This window comes from Erythrolamprus reginae, chromosome 2 (genome assembly GCF_031021105.1).
Source record: "Erythrolamprus reginae isolate rEryReg1 chromosome 2, rEryReg1.hap1, whole genome shotgun sequence".
NCBI classification, from domain to species: Eukaryota; Metazoa; Chordata; class Lepidosauria; order Squamata; family Dipsadidae; genus Erythrolamprus; species Erythrolamprus reginae.
In genome coordinates this window covers 8287856-8315263 of record NC_091951.1, presented here as the reverse complement: position 1 = coordinate 8315263, position 27408 = coordinate 8287856, and the positions used below count along the sequence as shown (strand labels likewise).

At 42.0% G+C, this 27408-nt stretch overlaps 1 protein-coding gene across 1 annotated transcript; it reads right to left on the bottom strand.

Moving 5' to 3' along the window:
• Positions 1 to 392: 392 nt before the first annotated feature.
• On the bottom strand, positions 393 to 18401 carry LOC139159095 (vomeronasal type-2 receptor 26-like). Its single transcript, XM_070736457.1, has 7 exons — positions 18156 to 18401; positions 12601 to 12623; positions 10160 to 10451; positions 8437 to 9237; positions 6470 to 6700; positions 3652 to 3778; positions 393 to 1318 (listed from the first exon to the last, which is right to left on the bottom strand). Exons 1-7 carry the CDS (start codon positions 18399 to 18401, stop codon positions 393 to 395), a joined length of 2646 nt encoding a protein of 881 aa, XP_070592558.1.
• Between the last annotated feature and the right edge of the window lie 9007 nt (positions 18402 to 27408).

Below are 27408 nucleotides of genomic sequence, written 5' to 3'. Positions count from 1 at the left end.
ATTACAGTAGTCAAGCCTCGAGGTGATGAGGGCATGAGTGACTGTGAGCAGTGAGTCCCGGTCCTGGTTTCTCTGACATCTATGGAGTCAAGGCCCATTCTTTCCTAGGGAGCAGGCTGCGTCCAATCTGACAAACCCAGTGAATCAGGAATTTTCTCAATGAATTAATTTTGCTAGAGTATTTCCTTTCAAAGAGTCCTCAAGAAGACTGTCAGGAAATACTGCTCTCCCCATCAAAAACTTCCCCTAAAGAAGTTAAAACACATATCATTATATGCATGTTCCCCAGTAATGGAAGGTATACAGCACTTCAAAAACATCTACCAGATTCCCTTGGAATATCTAATCAAGCTATGATGTAGCAGCATCTGAGAGGGTTATGATGATAGGAATTATTTTGCATTTATTTTCAAGTCATTTTTAGTTTTTGCTGTTAGTTGCTCCTTTGTATTCAAGTCAGGTCGTACCAAAATAATGTAGCATTTGGGGATGAAGATGCAGCCCAGCAGTCCAGCACTGGAGGCCAAGATGGAGAAGACCTGCACAGCCACCATGTACTTCCCTTTGGTACTCAGGTAGGTGGGGACGAAAGATACCCAAACACTGCAGAAGACCAGCATGCTGAAGGTGATCAGCTTGGCTTCATTGAAGGCCCCAGGCAAGTTCCTGGCCAGGAAAGCCACCGTGAAGCAGATGGCAGCCAAGAAACCCATGTATGAGAGGGAACCATAAAACATTATGACAGAGCCTTCATTACACTTCAGAACAAGCTCCTCTGGCTGGGATTGCTTGTCAGACTCAGGGAATGGGGGAGAAACTCCCAGCCAGATGGTACAGATGATAGTTTGGAAGCCTGAGCAAGAAAGGACAATGGAGTTGGCTAAAGTCTTTCCCAGCCATTTCCTCACAGCATTCCCAGGCTTTGTGGCCAGGAAAGCCAGCACCACTGTGATTGTTTTCGCTAAGATGGAAGAGACGGCAACAGAGAAGATGACACTGAAAGATGTTTGCCTGAGAAGACAGGTGACTTCTCTTGGACGACCAATGAAGAGGAGGGAAGTCAAGAAGGACAACAGGAGAGAGATCAGGAGGATGTAAGAGAGGTCCCGGTTGTTGGCCTTCACTATGGGAGTTTCTAAGAATCTGATGAAGATTGCTAAAACGAAGGCTGTGACCAAAGACAAGATGAGGCTAAAGGAAGCCAGGATTATCCCCAAGTCTTCTTTGTAAGACAAGAAGGTTACTTTCTTGGGGATGCATTTGGTTTGGTCTTTATTTGGATGCTGATCTTCTGGACATCTTGTGCATTTCTCTGCATCTGGGGAGAAGACAGGCAAGACCTCAAATATCAATTTTACATGACCATAACAAAACACTTATTTTGAATAGGCATATGAGTTATTGCTAGGATATTGTCTCCTAAATCCAGGGTTTGTCAAAGACAAATTTTTGTTAGAATCTCTCTAGTGTAAACCAAGATCAATAAAATGGTGCTAATTCACACTAATTGAAACAAACTAGTTGGAGTGGAAAGAATGTTCCAAGGAGAAGAAGTGTCACCTAGTGGATATGTCACCAGACATGTTACATGCAACCCGCCCCAACCCAGGTTGGCCAGAGGTCTCTTTGCTTACTTCCATCCAGCTGTGCAGGGTCTTTGCTCGCTCGTTTCCCCTTCCCCGCCTACTCTCCTGCCTTTGTCTCCACCCGGGCACCATAGGGGCAGGGAAGCTGGGCAGCTCCTGTGCTGCAGACATCCTGCTGTCGACCTCTGAGCCCGAAGGAGGAGTGGAAGCCCCACCCTCTCTCTCCAGGTGTAGCTGCTCCTGGGCCAGAGCACCTACTGAGCCCTAGGGAAGGGGCTGGGTTCGTGGGGGGGAAGGAGGGAGGGGAGAAGAGGAAGGAAGGGAGAGAAAGAAAGAGAGGGAGGGAAGGAAGGAGAGAGAGAGAAAAAAGAAAGGGAGAGAAAGAGAAAGAAAGAAAGAAAAAAGGAAAGAAAGAAAGAAAGAAAGAAAGAAAGAGGGAGGGAGGGAGGGAGGGAGAGAAAGGTAGAAAAGAGGAAGGAATAGAGAAACGGAAAGGAAGGAAGGAGGGAAGGAAGACAGGAAGGAATATTTTTTGCTAATTTTTTTTGGCAAATTTTTTTAGCTTCCCCTCGCCCCCCGCCCCCTGCTCCCAGTCAATGGTGTCCTTCTTTCCCAATCTTAAAATTTGGTCACTTTAGTGTGGGAGGAAGTAAACCGGCATGGTAAATTAGAACCCACCCCTGCTGGAGGCTAAAACATATCAAGAACACTTGGAGGAATTGGGTGTCTAGTTCAATGAAAAAAGGATGGGGTGATATGATAGCAATTTAGGAAGATGTGCCGCACGTTTAATAAACACACAGGAAGATATCCCTGAGCTGCTTCCAAATGTTAAATGCCCTTTATTTTTATATTCTCTTCTTGAATATCTCAATCAAGGCCATTTTTATTCCACTGTAAATACCCTTTGTCCAAGGTTTGCAAGCTTGCTTCTGATCAACCCTCACCCAGGAGCAGCTACACCTGGAGATAGAGGGTGGGGCTTCCACTCCTCCTTCGGGCTCAGAGGCCGACGGGCAGGATGTCTGCAGCACAGGAGCCGCCCAGCTTCCCTGCCCCGATGGTGCCCGGGTGGAGACAAAGGCAGGAGAGTAGGCGGGGAAGGGGAAACAAGAGAGCAAATTTATTTATTTATTTATTTATTGGATTTATATGCTGCCCCTCTCAATAGACTCGGGGCGGCTAACAACAGTGGTAAAAACAACATGGAACAATCCAATACTAAAGCAGCTAAAAACCCTTATTTTAGAACCAATCATACATACAAACATACCATACATAAATTGTAGAAGCCTAGGGGGAAAGAATATCTCAGTTCCCCCATGCCTGACTACAGAGGTGGGTTTTAAGAAGCTTACGAAAGGCAAGAAGGGTGGGGGTTATTCTAATCTCTGGGGGGAGTTGGTTCCAGAGGGCCGGGGCCGCCACAGAGAAGGCTCTTCCCCTGGGTCCTGCCAAATGACATTGTTTGGTTGACGGGACCCGGAGAAGGTCGCTGGGATTCGTGCGGCAGAATGCGGTCCCGGAGATAACCTGGCCTGGTGCCATGAAGGGCTTTATAGGTCATAACCAACACTTTGAATTGTGACCGGAAACTGATCGGCAACCAATGCAGACTGCAGAGTGTTGGTGTAATATGGGCATATTTGGGAAAGAACCATGACTGCTCTCGCAGCTGCATTCTGCATGATTTGAAGTTTCCGAACAATTTTCAAAGGTAGCCCCATGTAGAGAGCATTACAGTAGTCGAGCCTCGAGGTGATGAGGGCATGAGTGGCTGTGAGCAGTGACTCCCGATCCAAATAGGGCCGCAACTGGTGCACCAGGCGAACCTGGGCAAACACCCCCCTCGCCACAGCTGAAAGATGGTTCTCTAATGTGAGCTGTGGATCGAGGATGACACCCAAATTGCGGACCCTCTCTGAGGGGGTTAGTAATCCCCCCCCCAGGGTAATGGATGGACAGATGGAATTGTCCTTGGGAGGCAAAACCCGCAGCCACTCCATTAGTGACTATTCTACTAAACCTTCAAGGTGTCTCTCTTTCTCCCCCTAGTATCTCCTACCTTCCTGCGTAGAAATGGTGCCTTCTGCACACAAGACACATCCATAGCAACAAAGTGGCTTTCCTTCCAGGACCGTCTTAGCTTGGCCAGGCTGACAGCTTTTGGTGCACCTGGAGCGAGGAAGGGACTGACCAAAAAGAGAATGCGCATCAATTATTGAAGAAAAGGTGTTCTCACAGTCATAGAACTGTGAGGAAACGAAATTCTTAGAAGAGTGGGAATGTGTTAGCAAATAGAAACACAGAAGGAATAGAAAACCAATAATCAACGCTAACTGCAATATTTTTTTATTTAACATTTGTGAGAAGATTAAACCAGGGTCTGAAATAGATAGGCCTCAAATAAATCTCACACTACTCACAAGAGCCTACAAAACCTTTGCCAGACCCATCCTAGACTACTGGTCATCTGTCTGGAACCCATACCACATCTCAGACATCAACACCCTCGAAAATGTCCAAAGATATTTCACTCGAAACAGAATATCCTACGAAAATAGACTAACCATCCTGGGCCTAGAAAGCCTAGAACTACGGCGCCTAAAACACGATTTGAGTATTGCCCACAAGATCATATGCTGCAATGTCCTACCGGTCAATGACTACTTCAGCTTCAACCGCAATAACACAAGAGCACGCAACAGATTTAAACTAAATACGAACCGCGCCAAACTTGACTGTAAAAAATATGATTTCAACAATCGAGTTATCGAAGCGTGGAACTCACTACCGGACTCAATTGTGTCAACCCCTAACCCCCAACATTTCTCCCTTAGACTCTCCACGATTGACCTCTCCAGGTTCCTAAGAGGCCAGTAAGGGGCGTACATAAGTGCACTTGTGTGCCTTTCGTCCCCTGTCCAATTGTCTTTCCTTTCTTTCACCTATCTTATATATTCTCTTCCTTTCATATATCCTCTCCTCTAAGTTCACCTTCACCCTCTTTTATATTATCACATGTCTATTTTCTTCCTATGTATTTATGTATTAGACAAATGAATAAAATGAATGAATGAATGAATGAATAAATAAATAAATAAATAATAAATAAATAAATAGTAGGCCTCAGATAAATTGCTATGCAGTGGTCCCTTGACTTTCGCAGGGGATATGTTCCAAAACCGACCACGAAAGTCAAATTTCTGTGAAGTAGAGATGCTCCCTCCCTTCCTCCCTTACTCCCTCTCCCCCCTCCATTCCTGGTTTTACTTACCCCCAGAACCCACAGGGGCAACAGGGTGGCAAGCTGGGGGCTTTACTGCGCTCACTGCCAGCGTCTGCCATGGTGGTGGGCGCGGCACTGGTTCTCAGGGTCAGGGCAGGGGAAGGGGAAGTTCAAGGGAAGAGGGATCCAGGCCAGGACCTCAAAGCTGGTCAGCTGGGAGGTTGGATGCTACCACTAAGGGAGACGGCTTAGGTGGATAGGGGAAGAAGAGGTGGTGGCGGTGGGTGGCCGTAAGCGATGGCGGCAAAAAAAGAGGTTCCGAGAATTAAAGGGGAGGGATCGGGAGGCTGGGGCCTAAGTGGAGCTTTTATTTAAAGAAGCAGGATGGCTGGGGTGGGGAGGGAGGAGGAGAGTTAAAACGCACAATACTCTACATTGGGCGGCCACATTAAAAGCCGTGGTGTTCAAAAAAACCAGACTATTTTTTCCATTAATATTATTTGAAAACCCGTGGTAGAGCCTTTCCACGAAAGTCAGACCCATGAAAGTCAAGGGACCACTGTATATTAAAAAGAGCAAGCTAGAATGATTAATAATATTTTTTTATTTTTCAAGAATAAAGCAGTCCTTGCACTCTGCTCTGCTAACACAATTTTATAACATGTATTTGTTAAGTAGAGAGTTTCAGAAGCTATTTTGAACTAAGGGAATTAGAGACAAAAATAAGAAAGAAGACTCAGGTAGCACCTGAATTTAACTAATCCACAATAGACTTCGAGAATCCATTCAGAGATTGAAGGAGCATTGCAATTTCATTGGACAAAGCAGAGATTGTGAGCAATCGTTCATTCCAGCTCCACCCATTTTCAGGAATGAGCTGTTCCCACTTCGCTTGTGCCTATCAGTTGTAGGAGAGCCAGTCATGAAAGGATGTTGAGAGTCCACACTGCCATTTCTGTTCTTTTACACACTGTATGTTAATGCTACAGTTTAATGGCAGATTTTACATACTGTAAATCCATTTAATCTATAATCAACAATTTATAACTGACAGCCATTTCTATTTATTACCCTGGAAATGTACCTCTGCTGTTAGATCTTTATTATGTTATTTATGCTAATGTATTTTTATTATTAGTTGAATAATAAAAATACAATAGTACAAATAGCTTTTCTGCCTGGAAAAGCAATTTACTATTAAACCATAGGGTATAAATTTAGAGGGGGGGTGTTAATGGAGTATGAATAATAAGTAATAAATATTTGCCAGTATTATCTCATAGAAGAGAGAGGGAAATTGGTTTTTTAAAAATATTTTTATTATTTTCAAATTAAAAAAACAAACATTACAAACAAACATAAAAAGACCATACAAAACACAAAACATGAAAAGGAGCTACAATTGCTCCGCTCCAAATAGAAGTCTTCTTACACTTTTACACTCTGTGCATGGACTGAAGGCTTTGAGCTTGTGCAGAGGGTAAAAATACCCAAATGGCAGCATCTGGGCTGGTGGGCAGAGTCTCATGCTCCCTTTGTGAGCAGCTCTCCCACAACCAACAGGCAGAAGCAAACCAGGAACATTTCACCTATTTTCCAGCTGGAAAGAAGAAGTTGGAGGTTGGAGACCATCAGATGAACACTCCCAGCTCACCTGGTTAAACCTCTGGGGCCAATTTATGGCCTCCTGGTTAAGGATGAATTCCTGATCTTTGGATCCCCAAGATCTATCTATCCTCCCAAATTTCACTACCCCAAAGGACTTGTTAGGAAAGAGCACCCAGTTCACAGTATCAAATTTGGCTGCAAGGTCCCCTTTCTCATCCAGAAAAACTCCCTCCATGCAAGTATTGTAGAAGTGGGAATCTCCCAGGAAAGGATGAAGCTGCAATGACAAAAAAAAAAAAAAAGAACAATATGAGAAAAATGAAACCAAGTTCTATAAGTAGAATTGACATCCTCCATAAACCTTATTTTTTGGACTATAGCTTGTGGTTGGCTCTGGGCCAGCTCCTGCCCCAAGGACTGTGGGGGTGGATGTGGGGGAATCTTCCCAGTGTCAGAGGCCAATTTTACTGCCAATTGCTTCTGGCAGCGAAGGGTCTGAAGTAGATAGTGAAAGTGAAATGTGATCCTCAGAGGGGGTAATGACAGACAATCCATTAGGTAGTCGCCCCATGAGTGATTCATCATCGTTATCATCACTGGATTCAGAAGGAGAGACATTCATTGATGTGCGCAGGTGCAGGGCAATGTCTAGGAAAAAGCAACTGCATAAATACTACAGGAAATAAGGTAGATCACCTGTGTCTGGGTGTAATTAGACTAATTGGAGCTGTTGTTAAATTGTCAGCGTTCTGGCCTCTGGGTGTGGAAGTTTATCCGTTTGGTAACGGAGGACATCTTTTTGTATCAGGAATCTACAAGGACTCTATTTGAACTGTTTCCAGGACTATTGAACTAAATCATAGTCACTCTTCAAGGAGAGTGGCTGTGACGTCTTCACAGCTGCTTGTTATCTGCTTTGTGTTTGTTTATTATTCTTCACAGCATTCATTGTTTTGAAGGTGAGCATTTTGCCTGACTAAAAGTGTGCTTGGCTCCTCTTTTACTTTTGATAAAAAACAGTGTTATTGACTGACAACTGTGTGTGTCTGAATTCCTACCTTTGAACTTAATTGAGGTCTCATGCTGAGAAGCCCGGCAGAACAATAGGATGTGTATAAGATGCACCAAGATTTCAAAGAGGTAAGTAAGAAAAAAAGTGTTTGTCCTTCCTGCCATAGGGGCACTCTGCAAGCCTGCCAAACCCTTTGTGCAACCTGTTTTTTTTTGTTTTCGTTTTTTGCAAAAATGGAGTGGGCAGAGGGTTTGGTGAGGCCTGCAGAGAGCTCCTGGAGGCTAGGGAATGGCAAAAACACACCTGGTTTTTGCAAAAAATATTGGCATTTTTCATCCATTCCCCCCCTTCCCAAAAGAGGGGTGTTTTAGAAACATAGAAACATATAAGATTGACAGCAGAAAAAGACCTCATTGTCTGTCTAATCTGCCCTTATACTATTTCCTGTATTTTATCTTAGAATGGATATATATTTATCCCAGGCATGTTTAAATTTAGTTACCGTGGATTTACCAACCACCTCTGTTGGAAGTTTGTTCCAAGCATTTACTACTCTTTCAGTAAAATAATATTTTCTCACGTTGCTTCTGATGTTTCCCTCAACTAACCTCAGATTGTGACCCCTCGTTCTTGTGTTCACTTTCCTATTAAAAACACTTCCCTCCTGCTCCCCCCCCCGCTTTCCCTTCTGTCCTCCAGACTATACAGATTGAGTTCATTAAGTCTTTCCTGATAGGTTTTATGCTTAAGACCTTGCACCATTTTTGTAGCCCGTCTTTGGACCCATTCAATTTTATCAATATCTTTTTGTAGGTGAGGTCTCCAGAACTGAACACAGTATTCCAAATGTGGTCTCACCAGCGCTCTATACAGTGTACCTTATACTCAAAAAAAATGGTAACTCAAATTCAGACGTTACCATAAAAGAAGTGGATAAACTATTTAAAATGTCTGTGATCCCCGAAGGGTCATTTTCAGGATTTTTGAAGGAAACCAAATACCTGCCATATCTGATGGGCTGGTCTGTGATCTCTTTCCTTCATTGCTCTCTGCTTGGACCTGGATAAATAAGCATTGTGTGACGCACGAGCAACTGCCCAGGCGAGGTTGTAAATACCGTAGGCATCCATAGAGAGGGTTTTTTCTACCACCTCTTCCCGTGGGATCTCCAGGTCCTCATTTTCCCGGCACCTCATCCTTCCTTTCACGGAAAAGTGGTGTCTGGAATAGGAACAACTGAATGCTATTCTGCCAAAATCTTGCATAGGGACGAAAAATGTTTCATAAACATACTGTTGTCTTCTTTGGGACTGAATTAAGAAAGAGAAGAAACCCTGGACATGCCTGGGAGTCAGGATTTCAGGAGATAAGTTCATGAAGAGGTCCCACATTGCTGTGGTGATCCAAACTTTGGGCAGGATGGGCTTAACCTTGCTGTCAACATATATTTGCAATGCATGTAAACAGCCATAGAAATAGCGATTTTCTCCATAGTATATGGACACATTAGCCTGGTTCCACAGTGCCTCAGTTTTTGGCAACGACATTTCCAAGGGCGCTGTTGGGATGTTCACTGAGAAGGCTACACAAATTGTATTCCTGGTTAATATGGGGCTCAAAGAGTGAAGAAATCTTTGTCCGTTCTCAGTATCTGGTGCAAGGAGACCGACCCAATTCCATCCAAAATGTTGGAGCAATTTTGTAATCCCCCAGTATAAGTAATCTTCTTTCGGGACCATTCGGTACACGAATGGGAATTGGGTTTTATCATTCAGACTTTCAGCCACAAAACCATAGCTAACCTAATAAAAATGGAAATATTTTCAGGACAAAATTTGCAGGGTTTGACCTTTTCATGGAAGATCATTACCGTGCACATACACAAACACACTGCGAAAGAGACCTTGGAGTCTTGGTGGACAATCAACTAAACATGAGCCAACAATGTGCAGCAGCAGCTAAAAAAGCCAACACAATCCTAAGCTGCATCAACAGGGGAATACACTCCAAGACTAGGGAAGTCTTAATACCACTCTACTACACCCTGGTCTGACCACACCTGGAGTACTGTATTCAGTTCTGGTCACCACACTTCAAAAGAGACATTGGAACTCTGGAGAAGGTGCAAAAAAGAGCAACCAAGATGATTAAGGGATTGGAAACCAAGACTTACGAAGAGAGACTGAGGGAACTGGGCATGGATAGCCTAGAGAAAAGGAGGGCCAGAGCGGACATGATAGCAGTCTATAAGTATACGAGGGGATGTCACAGAGAGGAGGGGATCACTTTATTCTCCAGGGCACCAGAGGGCCGGACGAGGAACAACGGCTGGAAGCTGACCAAGGAGAGATTCAACATGGAAATAAGGAAGAACTTCCTGACAGTCAGAACGATCAACCAGTGGAACAACCTACCAGCGGACGTTGTGAACTCCAATACTCTGGACATAAGAGGAAATTGAACTGCCATTTGGCTGGGATGCTATAGGGTTCCTGCTTAGGCAGGGGGTTGGACTTAATGACCCGCATGGTCCCTTCCAACTCTAACAATAAATAAAATAAAATAAAAATAAAAATAAAATAAATATCCTGGCAAGGACTAAATGCCAAGACAAGTTCCTGGTGGACCTATCAGGAAAGGCATGGCACTTTTCTGCACAAGAAAGATTCAGGCTTGGTGTGAAGTTTCCGAAAGCTTAGCTTTTGTCCCCATCCCCATTTATACCTGTGGCATTTTGTAGAGGCTCGACAGAGTGGAAATCTGCTCGGAAATGTCAGACTCAGCCCCTTCAATCACAGCCAGCAGCCTCTTCTCTCTTCCACATCTGTAATTTGGAACATTTGCTTGTCCAGTGGAGAGCAAATCCGCCAGGGCATCGGTGGTCATTCTTGCATCATAATAGTCCTCATAGATGTCATAACCCATGGTCACATTAGGCAAAACTTGGGGATTCTGGTTGATTTCAGAAACGGCAAAAAGAAAGGAGAGAAGATACCAGTATATCTGAAAGCCTTTGCTGCAGAAAACAACAAAACAACAACTCACCTTTAATATTCATTCAGCAGTTTAGCAGATATTGCACGTAAGCAGATGTTTGGACTAAATAACTTTGGAAATCTATTTTAACTCTATCCTCACTATAATGACTATTATTGGTAGTAATAATAATAATAATAATTAAAAACGGTCTCAGGTTTACTTTTATTTTATTTATTTTATTTGTCAAAAGCATGCACAATATAGCAGGTTATGGTAAGCAAAGTAGGTACAGGTAAGTAAGGACAAAGTAGGTACAAGTAAGTAAGGGATAGCTCTGTCCTTACTACTGCAACTACTACTACTACTACTACTACTACTACTAATAATAATAATAATAATAATAATAATAATAATAATAATAATACGGTCTCAAGTTTATTTTTCCGAAAGCAAAAGAGGCAGAAAAATTAAAAAACAAAGAAGACTCCGATTATTATAAAACATGGAACATATTTTATGATTGGTTTAAGAGGAAAAATAGAAGTTCAAATTGAATTACGATAATAGCGATGCTTTAAGACATGTATTTATTGACAGAAAGATGAAATATGATGCAATTACAATGATTTTTTGTGAAAACAAATCTTTATGTAACTAAATTAATTAATAAAAAAAGGTACGGAAAGCGGTTTAAAAATAACAATAATAATAATAGAGAAGACATTGATAACCAAAAAGAACAACAGTGAATGCCAATGACTTCTATTCACCAGAAAATAATTTGATATGCAACAAGACTGTAACTCTCCTTCTCTCAAGAGGAAATGATGATATTTTTATGTTATTTGTAATTTTGTAATTGTCCAGGTGTTTTTTATGTGTTTAGAAGTGTATGTATGTTTTTCTATTTTCTTTTTTGTGTATTGCAAATATTGCAAATACGTCAATGTATATATTTTCTTGATTATGCTTTTTAAAACAAATTAATAAAAATTGCTTTTAAAAAACGGTCTCAGGTTTATTTTTATTTTAGTTATTTTATTTGTCAAAAGCATGCACAAGATAGCAGGCTATAGTATGAACATAAACATAAGCAAAGTAGGTACAGGTAAGTTGGGACAATAGGACAGTAAGACAGGGATAGCTCTGACCTTACTACTGCTACTACTACTACTACTACTACTAATAATAATAATAATAATAATAATAATAATAATAATAATACGGTCTCAAGTTTATTTTTCCAAAAGCAAAAGAGGCAGAAAAATAAATAAATAAAATATTCTAAAGATTGTTCATGGTGGAGAGGATCATTGATTTTATTTTATTTTATTTTATTCGATTTGTATGCCGCCCCTCTCCGCAGACTCGGGGCGGCTAACAACAGTATTAAACAGTACATGACAATCCAATATAAACAGTGTCTTGCATGTAAGGATCTTGCATGTAAGCAGGATTTTGGACTGAGATCAGTTTTAATTCTATCCTCACTATAATGACTACTATTGGTAATAGTAATAAGGGGAAAATAAAAGCTTTTCTTTCCTATATCTGGAATAATATTCACCTAATGATGAAGCAATTGTTGCATTCAGGTTTTGGATTGAATATCAGCCCCCTAACATCTTAGGAATCCCATCTATAGCAATAGCAATAGCAATAGCAATAACAATAACAATAACAACAACAACAACAACAACAACAATAATAATAATAATAATAATATGGTCTCCAGTTTATTTTTCCTAAAGCAGAAGAGGCAGAAAAATAGATGAAAAAACATCCCTGAAGATTGTTCATGGTGGAGAGGATCATTGGGTGTCCGTGAAAACTGATTCTATGCAAAAAAAATAGTACAAAAACAGCACCACAGATCTACTTACTAAGCTGGTTGATTAAAGAAAGGCTTATGGAAAGTTGGTGGGAGACTGTAACCTGGTCTTATAGACACAATCCCACCAAGAAAGAGATCTCCTGGGTGATAATAATTGTACACTGTATCCCGATCCTTTCTGAAGTCGAGGGGGCATTTTCTCCCATTGGCTTTGGTGGGTAGCCGCCATAGAAGCAACAGCCAGAAAAACAGCTTTGGTCTGATGGCAAAATCTGGCAACATTTCAGGAAATAGTGCTCTCTCCAAAAAGACAGAGTTCAACCCCAGCTTTACAGGCAAGTCATGATCTTACATCTCAATGTCATCTCTAAATCTCTGTCAGAATACATTGGGTCCAGAGGAAACATTTATTTTCAACATCAGGCAAGATTCAAGACAATGTTGCAGAAGGTGGCTCTTCACATTCAGTGATGACAGTTGGGCAAAATCCCATGAGATTTATAGAAAGAGTATGATTTTCACAATAATTAGGCCTCTGGGAGCAGGTGCAAGATTGGAAGACAGCTGATCTGGAAGTCAGACATGAGTTACTAGTGTTTTGTGAACTTTATTTGAATTTTAACAATTTCTAGTTCGGGGATCTGCAACCTGCGGCTCTGGGGAAGGTCTGGTAGGGAAGGTTTGCTTATTTGCCGATGACTCTAAAGTGTTCCATAAGGGTTGATATTCCTGGAGGGGTCTGTAATATGGTAAATGATTTACCTATAAGGCCCTTCATGGCACTGGGCCAGAATATCTCTGGGACCGCCTTCTGCCGTACGAATCCCAGCGACCAGTTAGGTACCACAGAGTTGGCCTTCTCCGGGTCCTGTCAATTAAACAATGTTGTTTGGCGGGACCCAGGGGAAGAGCCTTCTCTGTGGTGGCCCCGACCCTTTGGAACCAACTCCCCCCAGATATCAGAGTTGCCCCCACCCTCCTAGCCTTTCGTAAGCTCCTTAAAACCCACCTCTGTCATCAGGCATGGGGGAATTGACATGTTCCCTCCCCCTAGGCTTATAAAATTTATGCATGGTACACTAGTGTGTATGATTGGTTTTAATTTGTGGTGTTTTTTAAATTAACTTAAATATTAGATTTGTTTTACATTGTATTGTTATTGCTGTGAGCCGCCCCGAGTCTGCGGAGAGGGGCGGCATACAAATCTGATTAAACTTAAACTTAAACTTAAACTTTACTAGATAAATGGTCAAAGCAATGGAAACTGCAGTTTAATGTTTCCAAATGTAAAATAATGCACTTGTGGAAAAGGAATCCTCAATCTGAGTATTGCGTTGGCAGTTCTGTGTTAGCAAAAACTTCAGAAGAAAAGGATTTAGGGGTAGTGATTTCTGACAGTCTCAAAATGGGTGAGCAGTGTGGTCGGGCAGTAAGAAAAGCAAGTAGGATGCTTGGCTGCATAGCTAGAGGTATAACAAGCAGCAAGAGGGAGATTGTGATCCCCTTATATAGAGCGCTGGTGAGACCACATTTGGAGTACTGTGTTCAGTTCTGGAGACCTCGCCTACGAAAAGATATTGACAAAATTGAACGGGTCCAAAGACGGGCTACAAGAATGGTGGAAGGTCTTAAGTATAAAACGTATCAGGAAAGACTTAATGAACTCAATTTGTATAGTCTGGAGGACAGAAGGAAAAGGGGGGAGATGATCGAAACATTTAAATATGTTAAAGGGTTAAATAAGGTTCAGGGGGGAAGTGTTTTTAATAGGAAAGTGAACACAAGAACAAGGGGACACAATCTGAAGTTAGTTGGGGGAAAGATCAAAGGCAACATGAGAAAATATTATTTTACTGAAAGAGTAGTAGATCCTTGGAACAAACTTCCAGCAGACGTGGTTGGTAAATCCACAGTAACTGAAATTAAACATGCCTGTGATAAACATATATCCATTGTAAGATAAAATACAGGAAACAGTATAAGGGCAGACTAGATGGACCATGAGGTCTTTTTCTCCCGTCAGTCTTCTATGTTTCTATGTTTCTATGAACCACATGCAGCTCTTTTCGACCTCTTCTGTGGCTCCTTGTCAGGTGATTCAGTTCAATTCAATTTATTAGATTTGTATGCTGCCTCTCTCCGAAGACTTGGGGCGTCTCACAACAACAATAAAAACAATATTCTAGCTAAAACAAATCTAATATTAAAAAGCACATAAAACCCATCACTGACAGCCCCCACCCCTCACCCTCCCTTCCCAGTCACTCCTTGCTTAGCCTTACTATTTACTTACTTACTTACTTACTTACTTACTTACTTACTTACTTACTTACTTACCTACCTACCTACTTACTGTTCTGGATTCTGGTAGAACTTCGGTTACATTGAAAATAATGCTTACTGAATGCAGGATTTCAGAAACAAAAAACCTCCATTTTTATTCTCCTCTCCTCCATATTCCAAAATGTAATACAGACATTCACATACTTCTCTCTTTTATCTTTAGCAATTTGAGCACACAAACATTCCTCCATGCCTCCTCCCTTATCTTAAGATTTACGTCTATACAGTGTAGTTCAAAAGCACCAGGATTAGCTGTGAAATAATAAAGAATAAGCTAACTCACTCCGGAGCCAAAACAACACACGTCTCATGCTGACACCCTGACGTGATGAATACATCACTCCAGTAATTAACCTGTTCCTCCCCTTAATATCTTTTCCCTAACACTTGCTCCCTGAGCCTTTGAACTCTTCTGAAGTGAGGGTTTAACCAGTGATTGTCTGTCTCTTCTTCACTGGAGTCTGAACTCAGAGCATCATCCTGTGGCTGGCCTCCCACCTGTTCTGATGCCTGTAACCCTGGTCCTGCCACTAATTCATAAACACTATGTATCAGAGTCATCCACCTCTTCAGCATCCTCCAACTGACCAGGAGTATGTACAACAGTTACCTACTGACTCCCAATGACCAGCTGGGTAGGCATGGCTAGAGGAATCATGTGACTGGGTGAGAGTGAGTGATGTCAAGTTGCAGCAACCGAAATCTCACATTGATGTCCTTGTGGCAGTGAGATTTGGGTAAAAATTGCCATTTTTTTTGCTTCTGCGGCAATGGAGCGCGTAGGTCACCCAGCTGAAGCTTGGGCAGGCGGCTGTTGCTTGCTGGCCATAGCTGCCGCCCCAGGCACCACGGTGCCATGAAGGGCTTTATGGGTCATAACCAACACTTTGAATTGTGACCGGAAATTGATCGGCAACCAATGCAGACTGCAGAGTGTTGGTGTGACATGGGCATATTTGGGAAAGCCCATGATTGCTCTCGCAGCTGCATTCTGCACGATCTGGAGTTTCCGAACACTTTTCAAAGGTAGCCCCATGTAGAGAGCATTAGAGTAGTTGAGACTCGAGGTGATGAGGGCGTGGGTGACTGTGAGCAGTGACTCCCGGTCCAGATAGGGCCGCAACTGGTGCACCACTTCACATGATCTTGATTCTATACCTCTGTTAATGCAGCCTAGAACTGTGTTGGCTTTTTTGGCAGCTGCTGCAAACTTCTGGCTCATATTTAAATGGTTGTTAATAGGTCTCCAAGGTCCCTCTCACAGTTACTACTGTTGAGCAAGGTACCACATGTACATTTTGTTTTTCTTGCCTTAATGTAGAACCTTACTTTTTTACCATTGAATTTCATTTTGTTAGATACCGCCTGTTCTGCTGGTGTGTCCCAACCGCCTGTAATTACAGGGTAATTAGTCCAAAAAGACACGCACCACATGATAGAAGGAAAACCAAAAGTCTTTATCAACAGAAAAGCAGAAAAAACTCCCTTTTAAAATGCCAAAGGTATTTTCTGGTACACACAAGGCACAGGTTAAATGCAATCCAATTTCTCACTCAGTAACTGGGAAATTGAGTCCAATTCTAAAGTCCAGAAAGTCCACACACAGTCTTGAACAGGGAAACAGCAAAACCACGATCTTGACGAAACTATGAATCAGATAAACCTCCACAAGGCTAAACCAGCGCGCTGCTCTTTTTATCTGTAGCACTCATTACAGCAGCCCCACCCAAGCACAGATGGCCTACTTATCTCCTGTAATAATCCTTCAGTTGTTCTCTCCTATGCATCACTCTACGCATGCGTGGGTCCATCATACGTTCTTGTTCAGAATCCAGGGATGATAAGGATGATTGATCTCCTCCTGGGCTGTCTGCCAAACTCCCCTCTTCCCTGCTACTCACGCTTCCTTCGTCAGAGGAGACTTCATCGGGAGATTCTATCGGGAGCAAATCAGGCCTGTGGCATGTGGATGTTTCCCCCACATCCACCTCCACATTCCTTGGGGCAGGAGCTGGGTCAGAGCCAACCACAACAACGCTCAATGTTCAAAACTGTCAAGATCCTTCTGTCTCTTGAGCCTATCTTCTGGAGAGTTGGCTATTCATTGATTCATTGGTATCATCTCCCAGTTGCTCTTTTTCTCTTACACATTTGATTTACACACACACACACACACACACACACACACTCAACTGGGATCCATCTTTTTGGAAATCCATCATTCTTGATCAGGAACTCCAGAAAACTCTAGTCAGTCTGACTGCTTCTATATGAAGAGTGTGATGTCAACTTCCAGGAGCATTATTCAGTATCACATTTCACCTTTTAATACTAAACTAAAACTCCATAACATAAAAATATTGAATATATCTACAGTTTTGATAATTCTTTGAAAAAAACCCTCAGCTGCTTATCTTCGTTGTCTCTGAAGCTTGCTAGCTAATGCCACAACTAGGGAGGTAGGAGCATTTGGGAGAGAAAGAGTGCTGGAGGTGTAAAAGAATGTGGGAATTCAGAGAGTATGGACACTAACAGGAACCAGAGGTCATCTTCCTGCCTTCAAGAACACCAGCCTTGGGAAATGAATTTACAGCAATGCTTGAGGCACAGGGTTCCCAAAACATGGAAACTGCAGTTTAATGTTTCCAAATGTAAAATAATGAACTTAGGGAAAAGGAATCCTCAATCTGAGTATTGCATTGGCAGTTCTGTGTTAGCAAAAACTTCAGAAGAGAAGGATTTAGGGGTAGTGATTTCTGACAGTCTCAAAATGGGTGAGCAGTGTGGTCGGGCAGTAGGAAAAGCAAGTAGGATGCTTGGTTGCATAGCTAGAGGTATAACAAGCAGGAAGAGGGAGATTGTGATCCCGTTATATAGAGCCCTGGTGAGACCACATTTGGAGTACTGTGTCCAGTTCTGGAGACCTCACCTACAAAAAGATATTGACAAAATTGTACGGGTCCAAAGACGGGCTACAAGAATGGTGGAAGGTCTTAAGCATAAAACGTATCAGGAAAGACTTAATGAACTCAATTTGTATAGTCTGGAGGACAGAAGGAAAATGGGGGACATGATCGAAACATTTAAACATGTTAAAGGGTTAAATAAGGTTCAGGAGGGAAGTGTTTTTAATAGGAAAATGAACACAAGAACAAGGGGACACAATCTGAAGTTAGTTGGGGAAAAGATCAAAAGCAACATGAGAAAATATGATTTCACTGAAAGAGTAGTCGATCCTTGGAACAAACTTTCAACAGAAGTGGTTGGTAAATCCACAGTAACTGAATTTAAACATGCCTGGGATAAACATATATCCATTGTAAGATAAAACACAGGAAACAGTATAAGGGCAGACTAGATGGACCATGAGGTCTTTTTCTGCCGTCAGTCTTCTATGTTTCTATGTTTCAAAAACATCTATCAGATTCCCTTGGAATATCTAATCAAGCTATGATGTAGCAGCATCTGAGAGGGTTATGACGATAGGAATTATTTTGCATTTATTTTCAAGTCATTTTTAGTTTTTGCTGTTAGTTGCTCCTTTGTATTCAAGTCAGGTCGTACCAAAATAATGTAGCATTTGGGGATGAAGATGCAGCCCAGTAGACCAGCACTGGATGCCAAGATGGAGAAGACCTGCACAGCAACCATGTACTTCCCTTTGGTACTCAGGTAGTTGGGGACGAAAGATACCCAAACACTGCAGAAGACCATCATGCTGAAGGTGATCAGCTTGGCTTCATTGAAGGCCCCAGGCAAGTTCCTGGCCAGGAATGCCACCGTGAAGCAAATGGCAGCCAAGAAACCCATGTATGAGAGGGAACCATAAAACATTATGACAGAGCCTTCATTACACTTCAGAACAAGCTCCTCTGGCTGGGATTGCTTGTCAGACTCAGGGAATGGGGGAGAAACACCCAGCCAGATGGTACAGATGATAGTTTGGAAGCCCGAGCAAGAAAGGACAATGGAGTTGGCTAAAGTCTTTCCCAGCCATTTCCTCACAGCATTCCCAGGCTTTGTGGCCAGGAAAGCCAGCCCCCCTTGTGATTGTTTTCGCTAAGATGGAAGAGACGGCAACCGAGAAGATGACACTGAAGGATGTTTGCCTATGAAGGCAGGTGACTTCTCTTGGACTACCAATGAAGAGGAGGGAAGTCAAGAAGGACAACAGGAGAGAGACCAGGAGGATGTAGGAGAGGTCCCGGTTGTTGGCCTTGACTATGGGAGTTTCTAAGAATTTGATGAAGATTGCTAAAACGAAGGCTGTGACCAAAGACAAAATGAGGCTAAAGGAAGCCAGGATTATCCCCAAGTCTTCTTTGTAAGACAAGAAGGTTACTTTCTTGGGTATGCATTTGGTTTGTAATTTATTTGGATGCTGATCTTCTGGACATTTTGTGCATTTCTCAACATCTGGGGAGAAGACAGGCAAGACCTCAAATATCAACTTTACATGACCATAACAAAACACTTATTTTGAATAGGCATATGAGTTATTGCTAGGATATTGTCCCCTAAATCCAGGGTTTGTCAAAGACAAATTTTTGTTAGAATCTCTCTAGTGTAAACAAGGAAGGAGAAAAACCATGATCAATAAAATGGTGTTGATTCACACTAATTGAAACAAACTAGTTGGACTGGAAAGAATGTTCCAAGGAGAAGAAGTGTCACCTAGTGGATATGTCAACAGACATGTTACATCCAACCTGCCCCAACCCAGGTTGGCCAGAGTTCTCTGTGCTTACTTCCATCCAGCTGTACAGGGTCTTTGCTCACTCGTTTCCCTTCCCTGCCTACTCTCCTGCCTTTGTCTCCGCCCGGGCACCATCAGGGCAAGGAAACTGGGCGGCTCCTGTGCTGCAGACATCCTGCCTGTCGGCCTCTGAGCCCGAAGGAGGAGTGGAAGCCCCACCCTCTCTCTCCAGGAGTAGCTGCTCCTGGGCCAGAGCACCTACGGAGCCCCAGAGAAGGGGCTGGGTTTGTGGGGGGGGGGAGAAGAGGAAGGAAGGGAGAGAAAGAAAGAGAGGGAGGGAAGGAGGGAGAGAGAGAGAAAAATGAAAGGGAGAGAAAGAGAGAGAGAAAGAAAAAGAAAGGGAGGGAGGGAGAGAAAGAAAGGAAGGAAGGAAGGGAGGGAGGGAGAGAAAGATAGAAAAGAGGAAGGAATAGAGAAACAGGAAAGAAGGAAGGAAGGAATATTTTTTGCTAATTTTTTTGGGCAAAACTTTTTTTAGTCTCCCTTTGCCCTCCCCCACCCCTGCTCCAGCTTAATGGTGTCCTTCTTTCCCAATCTTAAAATCTGGTCGCTAAAACATATCAAGAACACTTGCAGGATTTGGATGTCTAGTTCAATGAAAAAAGGATGGGGTGATATGATAGCAATTTAGGAAGATGTGCCCTACGTTAAATAAACACACAGGAAGATATCTCTGAGCTGCTTCCAAATGTTAAATGCCCTTTATTTTTATATTCTCTTCTTGAATATCTCAATCAAGGCCATTTTTCTTCCACTGTAAATAGCCTTTGTCCAAGGTTAGCAAGCTTACTTTTGATCAACCCTGGATCAATGCCATTAGTGGCTATTCTACTCAACCTTCAAGGTGTCTCTCTTTCTCCCCCTAGTATCTCCTACCTTCCTGCGTAGAAATGGTGCCTTCTGCACACAAGACACATCCATAGCAACAAATGGCTTTCCTTCCAGGACCGTCTTAGCTTGGCCAGGCTGACAGCTTTTGGTGCACCTGGAGCGAGGGAGGGACTGACCAAAAAGAGAAGGCACATCAATTATTGAAGAAAAGGTGTTCTCACAGTCATAGAACTGTGAGGAAAAGAAATTCTTAGAGGAGTGGGAATGTGTTAGCAAAATAGAAACACGGAAGGAGTAGAAAACTAATAATCAAGGCTAATTGCAATATTTTTTTATTTAACATTTGTGAGAAGATTAAACCAGGGTTTGAAATAGGTAGGCCTCAAAGAAATACCACATCTCAGACATCAACACCCTTGAAAATGTCCAAAGATATTTCACCAGAAGAGCCCTTCATTCCTCCACTCGAAACAGAATATCCTACGAAAATAGACTAACAATCCTAGGCCTAGAAAGCCTAGAACTACGACGCCTAAAACACGATCTGAGTATTGCCCACAAGATCATATGCTGCAATGTCTTACCAGTCAATGACTACTTCAGTTTCAACCCCAATAACACAAGAGCACGCAACAGATTCAAACTTAATACGAACCGCGCCAAACTTGACTGTAAAAAATATGATTTCAACAATCGAGTTATCGAAGCTTGGAACTCACTACTGGACTCAATTGTGTCAACCCCTAACCCCCAACACTTCTCCCTTAGACTCTCCACGATTAACCTCTCCAGGTTCCTAAGAGGCCAGTAAGGGGCGTACATAAGTGCACTGGTGTGCCTTTCGTCCCCTGTCTAATTGTCTTTCCTTTCTTTCACCTATCTTATATATTCTCTTCCTTTCATATATCCTCTCCTCTAAGTTCACCTTCACCCACCTGTCTATTTTCTTCCTATGTATTTATGTATTGGACAAATGAATAAAATAAATGAATGAATGACTGAATGAATGAATGAATAAATAAATAAATAAATAAATAAAATATAATAAATAATAAATAAATAAATAGTAGGCCTCAGATCAATTGCTATGCAGTGGTCCCTTGACTTTCGCAGGGGATACGTTCCAAGACCGACCGCGAAAGTCCAATTTCCATGAAGTAGAGATTCTCCCTCCCTCCCTTCCTTCCTCCCTCTCCCCCCTCCATTCCTGGTTTTACTTACCCCCAGAACCCACAGGGGCAACAGGGTGGCAAGCTGGGAGCTTTACTGCGCTCACTGCCAGCGTCTGCCATGGTGGCGGGGGCAGCACTGTTGCTCAGGGTCAGGGCAGGGGAAGGGTAAATTCAAGGCAAGAAGGATCCAGGCCAGGACCTCAAAGTTGGTCAGCTGGGAGGTCGGATGCTACCACTAAGGGAGACGGCTTAGGTGAGTGGGGGAAGAAGAGATGGTGGCGGTGGGTGGCAGTAAGCGATGGCGGCAAAAAAGAGGTTCCGAGAATTAAAGGGGAGGGATCGGGAGGCTGGGGCAGAATCGGAGCATTTATTTAAAGAAGCAGGATGACTGGGATGTGGGGGAGGAGGAGAGTTAAAATGCACAATACTGTACATTGGGTGGCCACAGGAAAACCTGTAGTGTTCAAAAAAACCACAGAGTATTTTTCCATTATTATTTTTTTTTGAAAACCCATGGTATAGCCTTTCCACGAAAGTCAGACCCATGAAAGTCAAGGGACCACCAGTGTTCCCTCTACTTTTTGGGGGGAGTGGGCGGAAAAGTATAGTGTCTGAGCGGCAGTCCCTTTGGGACTGGGCGGCACAGAAATAATAAATAAATAGATAAATAAATAAACAAACAAACAAACAAATAAATAAAAAACCCACCCTGTTTTGCCTCAGAGAATTTCAAAATAAAATACTGTACTGTGTGTCTATAACAGTGAGGTCATAATAGGGCAACTCTATCAATATCAAAATGCCACTTAAATAGTTGAGCTAGTTTCAAACTAGATTTTGATTTTCTTTCTCTCTTCCTTCCTCTCTTTTTTCTATCTGTTTCTCTCTCTTCCTCTCTTCCTCTCTCTCTCCTTCCCTCTCACTCTTTCCCTCTCGGATTCTGGGCAGGTTTGGAAAACTCTGAGTTGATTATGATTTTTAAGTGAGCTCATCTTAGAGGGAACTATGGGGACCACTGTATATTAAAAAGAGCAATGTAGAATGATTAATAATAATATTTTTTTACTTTTCAAGAATAAAGCAATCCTTGCAATCTGCTGTGCTAACACAATTTTATAACATGTATTTGTTAAGTAGAGAGTTTCAGAAGCTATTTTGAACTTGTTTGGCTGTTGTGTTCCGTAGTACCTTGTGGAACTTGGGGTACTGCCCTCTTTGCATTAGGACATCTAGGTTAGATGGCGAGATCTCTAGATTGCAGTCCTTAGTTTGTAGCTTGCAGGCAGAAGTGGAAAGATTGTCCCAGCCACGTGCTGTAATGCAGCCATGTGTGCAGCCTCCACTTCCACAGCGCCCCCCGAGGAGGAGGGCTGTTTGGACAACTGTTGGTTCAGGAAGATTACGTGCGGTTGAACAAAAACATAACAATTTTGGTCTCTCTGTATCCAATTCCTATAATGTTCTTGCGGATTTAAATAGTAGGGATGTTGTAGATATTAGCAAGGCCCCTCAGGCGGAGAATGAGGGGATGTTCAAAGGAGAAGTTGTTGTAAATGAGGAGCATAGTGTCACCATACCAAGTCCAGTTAGTAGAAATAAAGAGAGGACACATGTTCTTGTGGGTGACTCGATTGTCAGAGGTGTTGATTTGGGACAGAGGAAGGATGTAGTGAAGGTGATGAGGTGTCTTCCAGGAGCCACTGCCCACAGGGATAGGAGGCGGATTACAAACATTATCAAGGCTGTGAGTAAAGATAATAACGTTGATGTGGTGGTGCATCTTGGCACAAACGATTTGTCCCAGAGAAATGTTAATGTAGTAAAAAGAGATTTTCAATGTCTAAGTGTGGAGCTGGGTAAAATAACTGATTCAGTGACATTCTCAGAGGTGTTACCGGTTTGTGGCCAGGAGGGTAAAACAAGTTGTATCAGAGAGTTTAATGTGTGGTTAAGGCAGTGGTGTAAAGCTGAAGGTTTTGGTTATGTAAGTCATGATGTCAATAGGTGGTCTAATAGGGAGTTGTTTAAGAGGGATGGTTTGCATCCATCATACAGAGGTGCCCAGGTGCTCGGTGAGGAATTCAGAACTTTTTTGGACAGGCATTTAAACTAGGTAAAGGGGACAGAGATGTACCAGATGTGGAGGATTTCTGTCCCCGACCAATGAGGATAAATCAGTTTCTGGAAGCTTATGGAAAGGGAGCTGTAAATAAAATAGATGTAGTTGCTGATGATAAGGGGCAAACTAATAATGAAAATAATGTCCTTCGGGTAATGTACACAAATGCTCGAAGCTTGAGCAACAAGCTCTGTGAGTTAATGGCCATAATATCTAGAGATAATTTGGATCTGGTTGCCATAACTGAGACATGGTTTAGGGATTCTAATGAATGGGAAATATCCATACCAGGATATACACTGTATAGGAAGGATAGAATAGAGAGAAGGGGAGGTGGAGTAGCCATTTATGTTAAAGAAAGTCTAAAAACAATACTAATTCAAAATACATGTAAAGATCTGGAGACCCTCTGGATTTGCATGCAAAATAAAGACGGTTCTGTCATTAGAATTGGGGTGATCTATAGGCCTCCAGGGCAATCTGAGGAACATGACAACAAGATGGTGGATGAGATTACCCTAATGGCAGTAAAGGGAGATATTGTGGTTATGGGTGATTTCAACATGCCTGATGTTGACTGGAATATCCCCAGCGCCCTTACATGCAAAAGTAAGAATATAGTAGAGGCCTTTACAGGAGCAGCTATGGCACAGCTAGTTAAGACACCAACTAGAGGGGAGAATATTCTAGATTTAGTTTTTACCAATGGGAATCGGGTTTCAGAGGTCAAGGTGGGAGAAAATTTAGGTTGCAGTGACCATCTATGTTTGTGGTTTGATGTAAAAACTGATGGTGAGCAATCCTATACTGCAACCAAAGTATTGGATTTCAGAAAAACAAATTTTAATGCAATGGGGGAATATTTAAATAATGAATTAAAGGGGAGGGATAAAATGGCAGGAGCAAGCACCCAGTGGACTGTATTAAAAAAGGCCATCTTAAAAGCCACAAGACTTTATGTAAAGCAAGTAACTAAAGGTAAAAGGAAGAAGAAACCGCTATGGTTTAGCAATGATGTAAGGGCTATAGTCAATGAAAAAAAGGCTGCCTATAGGAGGTATAAAGAGTCTGAAAGTATAGCTGATAGAGAGGTGTATAAAATGAGACAGAAGGAGGCGAAACAGATAATATATGCTGCTAAAGCCTCAAAAGAGGAAGAAATAGCAAAATCTGTAAAGAAGGGGGATAAAACCTTCTTCAGATATATTAGTGATAGGAAGAAGAAAAACTGCAGCATCACAAAGCTTAGTACCGGGAATAATACATACATTGATGGGAATAAGGAGATCGCTGACCATTTCAATAGCTACTTCTGTTCAGTTTTCTCAAAAGACACCTTACAAAATAATAATAATACTATAGAGGGATATAGCATTGCTTCCAGCTGTACGGATTCAGCTCCAGTGATCTTAGAAGCCGATGTCTTAGAAGAACTTGAAAGATTAAAGATAAATAAGGCAATGGGTCCAGATGGCATCCACCCCAGAGTTCTTAAAGAACTCAGATCTGTCATTGCTACCCCCCTGACTGATTTGTTTAACAAATCCCTGTTAACAGGAGATGTTCCTGAGGATTGGAGAATGGCCAGTGTTGTGCCTATCCACAAGAAGGGCAGTAGAGATGAAGCTGGTAACTACAGGCCAGTTAGCTTGACATCAGTTGTAGTTAAAATGATGGAGACTCTACTCAAAAAGAGGATAAATCAGCATCTAAAAAACAATAACTTATTGGACCCAAATCAGCATGGCTTTACTGAAGGCAAATCGTGTCAGACTAATCTAATTGAGTTCTTTGACTATGTCACAAAGGTGTTGGATCAAGGTGGTGCCGTGGATATTGCCTATCTGGACTTCAGCAAAGCCTTTGATACGGTTCCACATAAAGAGCTGATAGATAAATTAGTGAAGATTGGACTTAATCCCTGGATAGTTCAGTGGATTTCAAGCTGGCTGAAGCATAGACATCAGAGAGTTATTGTTAATGGCGAGTATTCTGAGCAGAGTCAGGTTACAAGCGGTGTGCCACAAGGGTCTGTTCTGGGTCCTATTCTTTTTAATATGTTTGTGAGTGACATAGGGGAAGGTTTGGTAGGGAAGGTTTGCCTATTTGCCGATGACTCTAAAGTGTGCAATAGGGTTGATATTCCTGGAGGGGTCTGTAATATGGTAAATGATTTAGCGTTACTAGATAAATGGTCAAAGCAATGGAAACTGCAGTTTAATGTTTCCAAATGTAAAATAATGCACTTGGGGAAAAGGAATCCTAAATCTGAGTATTTCATTGGCAGTTCTGTGTTAGCAAAAACTTCAGAAGAGAAGGATTTAGGGGTAGTGATTTCTGACAGTCTCAAAATGGGTGAACAGTGTGGTCGGGCGGTAGGAAAGGCAAGTAGGATGCTTGGCTGCATAGCTAGAGGTATAACAAGCAGGAAGAGGGAGATTGTGATCCCCTTATATAGAGCGCTGGTGAGACCACATTTGGAGTACTGTGTTCAGTTCTGGAGACCTCACCTACAAAAAGATATTGACAAAATTGAACGGGTCCAAAGACGGGCTACAAGAATGGTGGAAGGTCTTAAGTATAAAACGTATCAGGAAAGACTGAATGAACTCAATCTGTATAGTCTGGAAGACAGAAGGAAAAGGGGGGACATGATCGAAACATTTAAATATGTTAAAGGGTTAAATAGGGTTCAGGAGGGAAGTGTTTTTAACAGGAAAGTGAACACAAGAACAAGGGGACACAATCTGAAGTTAGTTGGGGGAAAGATCAAAGGCAACATGAGAAAATATTATTTTACTGAAAGAGTAGTAGATCCTTGGAACAAACTTCCAGCAGACGTGGTTGGGAAATCCACAGTAACTGAATTTAAACATGCCTGGGATAAACATATATCCATCCTAAGATAAAATACAGGAAATAGTAAAAGGGCAGACTAGATGGACCAAGAGGTCTTTTTCTGCCGTCAGACTTCTATGTTTCTATGTTTCTATGAACTAAGGGAATTAGAGACAAAAATAAGAAAGAAGACTCAGGTAGCACTTGAATTTAACTAATCCACAATAGACTTCGAGAATCCATTCAGAGGTTGAAGGAGCATTGCAATTTCATTGGACAAAACAGAGATTGTGAGCAATCGTTCATTCCAGTCCCACCTATTCTCAGGGATGAACTGTTCCCACTTCGCTTGTGCCTGTCAGTTGTAGAAGAGACAGTCATGAAAGGATTTTGAGAGTCCACCCACCCGCCCGGACACTGCCATTTGGGTTCTTTTACACACTGTATGTTAATGTTACAGTTTAATGGCAAATTTTACATACAGTACTGTAAATCCATTTAATCTATAATCAACAATTTATAACTGACAGCCATTTCTATTTATTACCCTGGAAATGTACCTCTGCTGTTAGATCTTTATGTTATTTATGCTAATGTATTTTTATTATTAGTTGAATAATAAAAATACAATAGTACAAATAGCTTTTCTGCCTGGAAAAGCAATTTACTATTAAACCATAGGGTATAAATTTAGAGGGGGGGGGTTAATGGAGTATGAATAATAAGTAATAAATATTTGCCAGTATTATCTAATAGAAGAGAGAGGGAAATTGTTTTTTTTTAATATTTTTATTATTTTCAAATTAAAAAAACAAACATTACAAACAAACATAAAAAGACCATACAAAACACAAAACGTGAAAAGGAGCTACAATTGCTCCGCTCAAAATAGAAGTCTTCTTACACTTTTACACTCTGTGCATGGACTGAAGGCTTTGAGCTTATGCAGAGGGTAAAAATACCCAAATGGCAGCATCTGGGCTGGTGGGCAGAGTCTCATGCTCCCTTTGTGAGCAGCTCTCCTACAACCAACAGGCAGAAGCAAACCAGGAACATTTCACCTATTTCCCAACTGGAAAGAAGAAGTTGGAGGTTGGAGAC

Coding starts and splice junctions, on each gene's coding strand:
- LOC139159095 (XM_070736457.1), bottom strand. CDS start 18,401: ATGGGTTTCTTGGCTGCCATTTGCTTCACGGTGGCATTCCTGGCCAGG. Junction 12,624..18,155: donor CCAAATGCTACATTATTTTG/GTACGACCTGAC, acceptor GTATTCTGACAG/AGATTTAGAGATGACATTGA. Junction 10,452..12,600: donor TTTAGAGATGACATTGAGAT/GTAAGATCATGA, acceptor TGTTTTCTGCAG/CAAAGGCTTTCAGATATACT.